This window comes from Euphorbia lathyris, chromosome 3 (assembly GCF_963576675.1).
Source record: "Euphorbia lathyris chromosome 3, ddEupLath1.1, whole genome shotgun sequence".
NCBI classification, from domain to species: Eukaryota; Viridiplantae; Streptophyta; class Magnoliopsida; order Malpighiales; family Euphorbiaceae; genus Euphorbia; species Euphorbia lathyris.
Window position 1 is genome coordinate 88,972,510 of NC_088912.1, and position 11,256 is coordinate 88,983,765.

Below are 11,256 nucleotides of genomic sequence, written 5' to 3' on the forward strand. Positions count from 1 at the left end.
TAAACTTAATTTTAATTATTATTTAAAATAAAATAAAAGCAAAATTCCTGCAGAGCAAAAACGATGAGAGATTTAGGGGATGTTTGGTAGCTACTTTTCATGATCCTGTTTGTTTTTTCACTTCAAAAGGTAGAGTTTTAAGTGTTTGGTCAGTGACGTCCTGTTTGACTTTTACACCTAAAAACAGTATTTTCCAAAAGCAGGGAATCCCTATTTTTTTAGAAAAGCAGTTTTTTCCAAAAGCAAACAGCAAACCCTAACGGCAAACAACGAACAACAAACCATAGGTAAAACAAATGGGCCCTTATTCCTAATTCATGTACGGGAACGGAAATTTTCTGAAATATTCGGGAATGATGATGCAGAATCATTTCCCATTCCTGTCCATCCCCTTTCAAAACCCTAGTTGCTTGTGTTTATACACTTCTAAGTTAAATAGTTTAATGAACTTTCTAATGGACCATATTGTTTAATTTTATAATGGTACATTTTGGTAGTTTATTTTTATAGTGATATTTACACTAAACTTCAAATCTTTAACTATTAATTAATGACATGCATAACCTACTACTACGGCTTCATGGGTTGCTGTGTTTTTTTGTGCTCAACATCTTTCTCTAAAACTACAATTTCAATCTCATTGAAGCTAATCTTGAATATTTGTCATGTACCTTTCAACCCCATTTTCAATCCATTATAAAAGAGAGTTTTAGTTACCTAAACTATCAAACATTAGAAAAACTGCCGGCCACATATATATATGGTTGCTCAACTCAAAATGATTTGCACTATCTTTTTGTCTTTACCTTATCATATGATTCTTTCCTTCTTCAATTTAAACATTTCCTTCTCCATTCCAAACTCATCAAATCCACTAAAAAATCATCATGTTTTCTTCTCTCTTTCTCTTCATATCTTTTCTCCTTCTACTTCCTTCACTATATTCACTTCCTGAAGACCTATCTTCTTGCTTAACACTAAATCAGATAACCAACTTCTCTATGTTCCCCACCAAAGAAACTGATGACTCCACAACTTACTACAATTTACTCTATTTATCCGTTCAAAATCTTCGTTTCGCAGACCCGAATATTCCTAAGCCATTAGCCATTTTTCTGCCGGAAAGTGCTGAGCAGTTAGGGAAGACTATCACATGCTGTAGAGAGGGAAATCTCGAAATTAGGGCAAGATGCGGCGGACATAGCTACGAAGGGACTTCCGTAGCTGTTAGCGACGGAAATCCTTTCGTCGTTATAGACTTGATGAATTTGAACAAGGTTTCAATCAATGTGCAAGATGATACTGCAGTAGTAGAAGGCGGTGCAACGCTTGGGGAAACATATTCAGCTATAGCTGAAGCAAGTAGCACGTATGGCTTCTCGGCTGGATCGTGCCCTACTGTCGGAGTTGGCGGACATATTGGTGGCGGTGGATTCGGGTTGTTGTCGCGAAAATATGGACTTGCTGCCGATAACGTTGTTGATGCAATACTTGTTACTGCCGACGGAAGTTTTCTCGATCGAAAAGCTATGGGAGAAGATGTTTTTTGGGCGATTCGAGGCGGGGGCGGAGGAATTTGGGGTATAGTTTACTCCTGGAAAATAAAGCTGTTAAAAGTGCCTGAAATAGTTACAGGATTTGTAGTTTTTAGGGCTGGCACAAAAGGTGATATTGCGAATTTGGTAAATAAATGGCAATACATTGCGCCTAATTTGCAGAATGATTTTTACTTATCCTGTTTTATCGGAGCTGGTTTGTCGGACTCTAAAACCCCTGGAGTATCAACTAAATTCAATGGGTTTTACTTAGGTTCAAAAACTCAAGCTGTTTCTATACTAAACAACGTTTTCCCCGAATTGGGTATTGTAGAAGACGAGTGCAAAGAAATGTCCTGGATTGAATCCATTCTATTCTTCTCCGGGTTAGGAAACGGAAGCTCCATATCCGACTTGAAAAACCGGAATTCTTCAGACAAGCATTACTTCAAGGCAAAATTAGACTATGTAAGAACTGAAATTTCTTTACCTGGAATTGAGGGTGCAATTGAAATCCTTGAAAAAGAGCCAAAAGGGTATGTTATTTTAGACCCATATGGAGGAATTATGAACGATATAAGCAGTGACGAAATTGCTTTCCCTCATAGAAAAGGGAATATATTCTCAATTCAGTACCTGGTGGATTGGAACCAGACAGATAACAACAAAAGTGATGAATATATGAAATGGATAAGAGAATTTTACACTTTTATGACACCATATGTGTCTTGGGGACCAAGAGCTGCTTATGTAAATTACATGGATTTTGACCTTGGTGTAATGAGTAAGATAAAGACCAAAGTTGATCCATCTGGAGATAATGCTGTTGAAACAGCTAGGGATTGGGGTGAAAAGTACTTTTTGAAAAACTTTGATAGGTTAGTAACAGCCAAGACATTTATTGATCCTGAAAATTTTTTCAGTAATCAACAAGGTATTCCTCCAATGCCTCCCAATGCCATGTTTTAAAGAGGAGATTGATTAGATAAAAACCATTGCACAAGAGAAATTGATAGATTGAGAGCAAATTTTGTTCATGACTTGATGTACTTTCATAATCACAAGGGGTATACATTTATGTGCAATTTTTTCTTTTTTTAAGTTCATGATTTGGAATCTTTCTCTTAACATTTTCCACCACTAAAACATGAGAAATTCTATTATACTTGTGTAAATATATTTGACTAATTAATTAATGTCATTTGTATTTATTTCTTAATACGAATTATCTTTCATGAAGTGATATGCAGTCTCTATTGATTGGTTGAATTTATTACTTTACAAATATATTGGATTTTTTTTTCTAAAACATAATGGATTAATTGAGCACTAGAAGTAGATATAAGATCAATTGAAGAAGAAGAATATAAACTTTCATTGACCTGTAAACAAGAATTACAATTTCTTATATAGCCGTTTGTATAATGGGTATATCTAACTCTTATGTATAAAGACTAAACTACCCCTCCTAGACTAATTACAAACATGCATATATAAGGTGGAAATATCTGCTATTTGGAAAATAGTAGAGATTTAACTCTATATGTTTGGTGTGTTTATGGAAGGTGGAATTTTCGATAATGTGTAAGGCAGAAGCATTATCACAGAACAATGGTGTAGGTTGTAGATGGGGGAATATGTAGTGTTTGAAAAAGATAATGAAGCCATTGAATTTCACTAGTGATTGAGGAGAGAGCTCTGTATTGAATTTCTGTTAAAGATTTAGAGACAATTGGTTGTTTCTTGCTTTTCCAACTGATTAGTGAAGTGCGCAGAAAGATGCAAAAGCCAGTAATAGAATGTTTGGTATATAACACGTGGTCCAGTCTCCATCAGAATAAGCTTGTAATTGCATAGTGGAGTTTGATGAGTAGAATAAGCCTTTCCCAGGATCTTGCTTCAAATAATGAAAAATGCATATTGTAGTCTTGTAATGAATGTCAGTAGGATGAGAAAGAAACTGACTCAGAGTGTACAACAAATGTGATGTCTGGACGTGTATTTGTAAGATAGATGACTCTTCTAATGAGTCTCTATAGGCAGAAGGATCTGTGAAGGGAACACCTTCTATTTTTGTCAATCTCAGCGTGGGATCCATGAGTGTGGAAATTGGACGATCTACAAGGAGACCTGCATCTGAAAGAAGATCAAAAGTATATTTCCTTTGGGAAATGTTAAGACCCTGTTTTGATCTAGCAATTTCAAGGCCTAGGAAATATTTTAACTCTCATAGGTCTTTAATTTTGAACTCTATATTTAATAATGCCTTAATATGAACCATCTCCTCTCGATATATACCAGTTAAAATGATATGATCAATATAGATCAATAAAATGGAACCTTTTCCATTTCCGATTTTGATAAATATAGAATGATACTTTCAGATTCGGGATTTTATTATTTAGGTATTATTGTTGGATGTTGATATTTAGGAATTTTTGGATTTTGTTGTTTGTGGATGTTTATTTAAATAGGCGTTGCCTTTTGGATTATAAATATCATCGTTGCCTTTATGTTACAAGCACCGTTGCCTTTATGTCACAAAACATCGTTGCACTTGTAAATTAAAGCACTGTTGCCTTCTGTTCTAAACGTCGTTGCATTAGTAAATAAAAACTGTTGCTATTACGTTACGAACCGTTGCACCATACGAGAAAAACCGTTGCTTAAAATAAAATCGTTGCCTTTGCTATAAAACATTGTTGCTTTTACTAGCAAAATATCGTTGCTTTAGGAAAATAATTGTTGCCTTTGCCAAATAAAGTCGTTGTATTTGTATAATCAAAGGGTGTTGCTAAAAGTTCAAAATTCGTTGCCAACACTATAAAATACCGTTGCTTTTGGATCCGAAATAGTGTTGCCTTTGGAATTAAATTGTTGCCTTTAGTTAGAAATAGTGTTTCCATCTCTTACTTAAGGCAACGATTAATAAATATAAAATCGTTGCTTACGGTTCATTTTCGTTGCCTTTTAATTGTATTCCTCAACCGTTGCAATTACTACAAATTAAGCAACGATATCTTCATTGTTGCATTAAAGAACATTTTCGTTGCCTTTGAGAAGAAAGGCAACCGTGAATTAACCAACGAAAATAAATTGACCAAAATCGTTGCCTTATCCCATTTTTGACCATAATGCAACAATTTTGGGTGCCAACGTAACGAATCAACATCATTGCAATAGGCATTTTATGGTGTAGTGCTAGTTGGATTAGGATCATGGGTTCCTAGTGGAATAGGAATCATGGGTTCCTAGTGGAATTGGGATCATGGGTTCCTAGTGGGATTAGGTTAGATTGGGTATTATAAATACCCCATTATGTAAACCTAATCATTGTAATCTGATTTTCGCCTCCTAATAATACTATTCTTCTTCTGCCCGTGGACTAGCCAACACAACGTTGGTGAACCACGTAAATCTGTGTGTTTTTCGATTGTTTATTAATTTATCTTTCATTAATTCCGCACAATAAAACCATCGTCTTTTTGCTTGTTTATGTCCATAAAGGGACTTTCCAAGTTTGTATACAAGGTTTGGTTTAGGTAAAATCAAACTTGGTGGAAGTTCCATATAGACATCCTCATCAAGAAAACCATGTAAAAATGCATTCTTGACATCATATTGATATAGTTTCCAATTTTGTTTGGTGGTTATATTTAATCTCACAGTTGTGAGTTTAACAACTAGATAAAAGTATCTACATAGTCTAAGCCTTATACACTAACACATGTGTAAGCGGTTGCGGAATCCAATTATCCTTTTTGGGATTCAACAAACAGGATTCTGTTTTTACATGACACCATCACTTAACATTTTTCAGGACGACGCTTGGCGTGTCCCTTCCAGTGTATGCATTCAATTTATTTACTAACTCGTTTATCATGTTTTCGGATTAGTCTAATTATTCGAGAGTCGCCACTCGAGTTTTAATGTTAAGGAACACGTGAAATATTAGATGGCACACAAACTCACAACATGCCACATTTTCAGAGTTAGGATCGTGACTTAAACGTTTAAAGGGCCTCATTAATGAACGCGTAGACTTGTTTTTTTTAATTAAAATACCATTTATATTCTAATCAAATTCCGTTTAAATATCGATTTACGTTCGAAAGTGATAAATAAATAGTGAAATGATAAAAAAATATATACATGACGATACAAATGGTGCAAGAGCGCTATTACATCAGTTCTAGTCCTAAAAAAAATAAAGCTATTAAACCTGCAAAACAATAAACGTTAGCCGTGAGACATTGGGACCCGTTTTTCAAATTTAACTACGACGACGAACTCGATCAAATAGGACTCAACAAAGCCTAAAGATCAACACATAACGCGCAATGTAATCCACAACCTAGTTATTATTCGATCTGGTTTAATATCTTTAAAAAGACTAAAAATACCCTTTTTACACTGTGTTTGGTTTTATTTCATTTCAACACTACACTAAAACATGCAAATATACAAAAGTAAATTTACCGAAATGAACAAATAAATCCTAAACTACCCAAGTTAAGATAGAATTCTTTCTACCTGTTCTCTGTCACCGATCTGACACAAGCTGTCCGATCAGTGACAGGGTCGCCGATCGGTGATTACATCTCCGATCGGTGACCACTCATAGGCAGCAGATTTCTTTATAGGCAGAAAACTTGAAATAACACAAAAGAAAAATAAATATAAACATATATCAACTTTCAGAAGTTACCTTTTGAGTGTTTTCCCAGTTTATTGTGCGTGGTAGGTCGATGAGCATGAGACATGAGCATGGATTAACAACCCAAATATAAAGATTGGTAGCTCCGAAAGATAAAAAAAAATGGGCTCCAAATAGGATCAGAACCGAAATATAAAGATAATGAGAGGCTTGAACCCAGAACAATGATTCTTAGAAGTTTAATGACTTCAAGAATCAAATTATAGTGAAATGGGTTGCAGGAACCCGGTTTCGCCTATATAAACTAAAAGTTAGTGTTTGGATTGGGTGTTTATACTCTTAAACATGATTGAATTGGTAAAAAGACTAGGTTTTCACTTTTTTTTCACTCACTTTCACTTAGTTTCAAGTAATCTTTCACTAAGTTTCACTCACTTTCTCTTCAATTTCACTAAAAAAAACTATTTTTTTCACTAGAAACCACTTCTTTAAACCTCTATCCACCTCTATCCCCGTTTTTTGGTAGTTTATGCCTTTTAAGTACAGGTTTGGGAATAAAACTGTCCAAATTTGAATAAAAACTGCTTGAAAACCGTCCATGGTCGCCGATCAGTGACTGTGGATCCCAATCGGGGATCTTGTACCCGATCGGTTACCGATGTGGCAGATACAGATTTTAAATCCAGAAAATAAAAGCCCACTTAATAGTTTTTGATGAAAAAGGTAAGCTTAAAAGAAGAAGACAAGTCCGCTCATGTTCCCATACAACGTGATGGGGAGCCCACCTACATAAAACCGCAAGCAAGTAACATAGACTCATTATTAGGCTTGGAAAAAGTCCATGCTCACAACGCGTCTTTAATAGCTGTAGGGCCTAAAAAATTAAACTAAAAGGTGTCTATCCCAAATAACAAATTTACCAAATAACAAAAGAAATCAAAACACAATTCATAAAGCATAAAACGACAACCCAATATTTTCCACATATCACATTGTTTTTCTATGTATCATCCTTTTCAAAAGAGAAACTCTACTCCATATATACTTTCTATTTCTTCTTTCAATATACGTTTCATAACAGTTATATACTTAGAGAGTGAAAATAAAAAGGCTTTTTCCCTTAAAGTAAACAATAGAAAGAATTTAAATTAATATTGATCTCATAATTAAGAATACATGTATCTACGAAATAGAAATGTTGAAGGATATGTGATAAAATTTCTATTGAAGCATTGAACATGCCAACCATTAATAACTGTTTGAGCTCAAATGGCTCATATAAAAGCTACAAGATGATCAGATCCATTATTAGTTGTAATTTGGAGGTCATACAAATCTTTGAGGTTACGAGGTATTACAGTAGTTGAATTCCCATTCCATAGGAGTTGTGCCAATAACAAATTGGTGGCATCACCAGGATGAGACCCATCAAAAAACACATATTCACTTGCATTACTACATAACTCATATGCTTCTATTCCACAATCAGTTGCTCTATTTGTCCCATTTCCACAACAAGCAACATCTGCCACTCTCAAACCTATGTTCATACATATTTAAAAAAAAAAATTATAATATATAATAATTAAACGAAAATTAAGGATAAGACGTAGATTTGTTTCTAATATTTTTAGAAAATGTATATATACCTCTAATATTTAAAACAGTAAAACGTTTCCAAAGTACCATATTTCATTGTTGATGATTTTAAAATAAAAAATTCCAAAAATTAAATTTGTTTAGTACTATATTTATTATGGAACCACGTTTTTTTTTTATTTCTTAACATTAACTTTCTAAAAAATGTTAGCCATAACCTTAAACTTTATTCGAAAAATAAATGCATATAATGGGAGATTAATATAAGCATCAGAGAATTATTTACGTACCATAATTAGAAGGATTTTGGATAATGTCATAGAGAGAAGTGTAATAATCGAACAATGCATATTCGAAACCTTGTAATTGGGTCTCCAATGCTTCAACTGCTTTGGGTAATTCAATATTATGTAGCTGTACAATGCTTTGTAGTTGTTCATCACACTCTTCACTACTCAATTCGTTTTCCTGTTTAGAAATCGGTAGACATCCCATTGGTCCAACATTTTGAAACACGAATTTTCTTCCTCCCATTTCATATATTTCCTATAAAGCACATACGTTTTATTATATAAGTCGTATAATAAAACAGGTCGAGAGCCTTACATAAGAATAAGAAGACGTCTTCGGAGAGCTATGAAGACACTAGTTGGCTTGGTATAAAAATCTAGTGAATTTACCTTGATTACGTGAATTAAGATGTCAATAACCATTTTGACAAAGTATTGCTTTTGGGATTGTGTGATGTTGGGATAATTTTGGAGGATGTCAGCGTAATCGTCGCCCCCAATGCTATTCAAGTAAATTGCTTCCATTAGCATCTCCTTTGCCTCTACTTCACCAACTTCTACTCTCAATTTGTTGGCTACTTCTTTGAAGAAACTTAGCTGTTGTGTCAGATTAACCTTGTATAATATAATCATATGTCATATTAATAAAAGTTAATAATTTAATGCAGTAAATCAACAAAATCAATGAATCAAAATATTAAGTACCATATTAGAAAATTTACTAAAATTCTAGGCATAATATATCATTTGTTCTATTAACTTTGGCCTAGTTTGTCAAATAGCTATTAACTGATTTAACTAGCTGATTGTGTAAACTTGTTTAGTAAAATTTAGCTATTACTAATAGTTGTTTGTGTAAAGAAGAACTCAATTCCTGGGGTTTTTTGTTCCGTACTCGCTGGTGAAGTAGTTTAATGGGAGGGCTTCAAAATCTCTCTAAGGCAGGTAAGCCCCGTGATGCCATACTCGGTGATGACAAAATTACAAATAAAGACACGATAAAGTCTTTATTTAAGGTTATATGGTAATAAAAAGAGGTAAAAATGTATTTCAAGAGAGATTTAGAAAGTGACTCAAACCTCTAATTTCGTCTCAAAAATCTCTTTACCAAACAGGACCTTTGTTAAAAAAATAAACTTATTGATTCCCTGGAATTTTAAAATGTTATAATAGTCATCTCAATTTACATATGTAACTCAACTTGTTTAAAACATAATTACTTAATTATTAGATTGTAAAAAAATAAGTTGCATGTGAAAAATGTGTTGCACGCGTCTTGAAATAGTATTTTGACTTTTTATTTTAATAAAATTGAAAGGGCTATGATACTTTGAAATTTTTATGGACAAATTTAGAAAGAAAGAGGCAGACCGATCCTGCATCAGTTTGAGGAAGAGCACCAGCCCCACCAGCTGCAAAATTGGCTCCATTAGTGAAGTTGTTAAGATCAGCATCAGCATCCAGATAAGGTTTCCAAATGGGTAATTCTGCATATGTAGCTGCAGCCAGGCAGGCTCATTATTAACTTCAGTTGACCCACAGATTTCACAGCATAATTAAAGAGAAATGAATGCTAATATATAGTAATTAAGAATTTGCAAGTTTTAAAGCAGATTTCTGGAAATGAATAATAATGTTACCTATAAAGTCAGGGATAAGACGACCGTCACAAAATCTTCCAGTCGCGTAGTGGAAAAAAGTCTCTCCGTAAGGCCAATAATCAGCCTTGTGAATGATGCTTACATTAAGATTGTTGTTGTTGCCAGGATCGTATAATGAATCTCCAAACACAAACATGGCCACATGCTTCCTTGACTTTACTAACACCAAAAGAGAAACAGAAATCAATAAGAAACCTAGCAAAGATTTTGGGTTTGCCATATTGATAAGTAGGTAAAGTTTGAATTGATGAAATACATTTATTTCTTTATTTTGTACCCGAAGTTCTTTTAAATTTATTATTGCTGGAAAGCCTGCTGCAATCTTACTTTCTTTGTTTCTTTCTTTCTGTTTATGTTTTGTTACTGTAAAGAGTTGATGGTTAGGTAGATGGATCATTTTGTCAACTTCAATCGAATTGTATACAACCGAAATAGCCAAATGAAATATTTTAAGGATTAAAATAAAGGAAAAGTAATAAAACTCTTGGTTTGTCAAATTTGCAAACAGAGGTCCATGATTTAAAAGTTATAAATAGAGACCTTCTATATATTTTACTTAAAAAATAATTATTTTAAATTATACAGTTAAATTCTCGTTACAATTAAGGGTATTTTTTATCTTAAAAAATTGTTTTTACATATCGACAAACAGACATCTGATGAGAGCATCCCTCATGAAACAACGACCCCGAAGCCAAGAGACGAGGATCATGGAGAGCCATCCAAGGAGGAAGAGAACAGCGGCAACCAGCAGAACACGCGGAACTTGTCTTCCAGCACGCGAGGCGTGAAGGGGTCCAAATCCGGAGGAAAGTCCAGGAGGTCACCTACGCGGAGCGTGAATTGGACTCTCGAAGCGAACAAATTCCAGGAGGTCAAAGACGCGGAGCGTGCCATACAGAATGCGGAGCGTGAAGATCCCCATCCAGAGTCTCAACGATCAGAAGCTCACTCACGCGGGGCATGAGAAAGACCACGCGGAGCGTGCCTGGGCCGAGGAATACTTCCTCCCCAAGTTCTTGCTGCTAGGAACAACTTCTGCCACCCATTATTTACTGTTTTGCCACCAACCCTTATTTACTGAACTGCCACTAATCTTTACTACCCCCTATTTTACCCCTATTAGTTATGTCATGTTGGAAACCCTAGTTAAGGGCTTTTAGTCTTTTCCCTCTGAATTAGGAGTATAAAATCTCCTTATTTTGTAATGTTTGCCAACTTTTGATGAATTAAAACTATAGCCTCCATTGGAGCTTTGGATTTCTATCCTTGGGTTTACTCAACCTTCTAGTTTAGCTAGAGAATATTTGTATTCTTTGTGAGTTTAAGATTAAAACTCTCAACCCGACTTCAATCTACATTAGTTGGTATCAGAGCCGAGTCGTTTTCCTTCTCGGAGACTTAATCTCGGAAATGGTTCAACCACGTATCTCAAACGAAGACACCGGATCCCATGAACAACGATTTGAAGTGCTAGAAGGCACCGTGAAGCAGTTAACGGACTCTCTACGGGT

The 11,256-nt window shown here is 34.6% G+C and overlaps 2 protein-coding genes across 2 annotated transcripts; one reads left to right on the forward strand and one right to left on the reverse strand.

Moving 5' to 3' along the window:
• Positions 1-887: 887 nt before the first annotated feature.
• Positions 888-2,658, forward strand: LOC136224456 (berberine bridge enzyme-like D-2). The gene has a single exon (XM_066012793.1). The coding sequence runs from the start codon at positions 888-890 to the stop codon at positions 2,502-2,504; it is 1,617 nt and encodes a 538-aa protein (XP_065868865.1). The 3' UTR covers positions 2,505-2,658.
• Positions 2,659-7,421: 4,763 nt separating this feature from the next.
• On the reverse strand, positions 7,422-9,980 carry LOC136224508 (GDSL lipase-like). The gene is made up of 5 exons (XM_066012862.1): positions 9,722-9,980; positions 9,453-9,580; positions 8,472-8,696; positions 8,082-8,337; positions 7,422-7,732 (listed from the first exon to the last, which is right to left on the reverse strand). Exons 1-5 carry the CDS (start codon positions 9,960-9,962, stop codon positions 7,467-7,469), a joined length of 1,116 nt encoding a protein of 371 aa, XP_065868934.1. The 5' UTR covers positions 9,963-9,980; the 3' UTR covers positions 7,422-7,466.
• Between the last annotated feature and the right edge of the window lie 1,276 nt (positions 9,981-11,256).

What these genes read in the sequence shown, in the direction of transcription:
- LOC136224456 (XM_066012793.1), top strand. Translation starts at nt 888, where the DNA reads ATGTTTTCTTCTCTCTTTCTCTTCATATCTTTTCTCCTTCTACTTCCT.
- LOC136224508 (XM_066012862.1), bottom strand. Translation starts at nt 9,962, where the DNA reads ATGGCAAACCCAAAATCTTTGCTAGGTTTCTTATTGATTTCTGTTTCT. An exon ending in TCTTAATTCACGTAATCAAG is followed by an intron (nt 8,338 to 8,471) that starts GTAAATTCACTA and finishes TGTGCTTTATAG; the next exon opens with GAAATATATGAAATGGGAGG. An exon ending in CCAAAATCCTTCTAATTATG is followed by an intron (nt 7,733 to 8,081) that starts GTACGTAAATAA and finishes GTATGAACATAG; the next exon opens with GTTTGAGAGTGGCAGATGTT.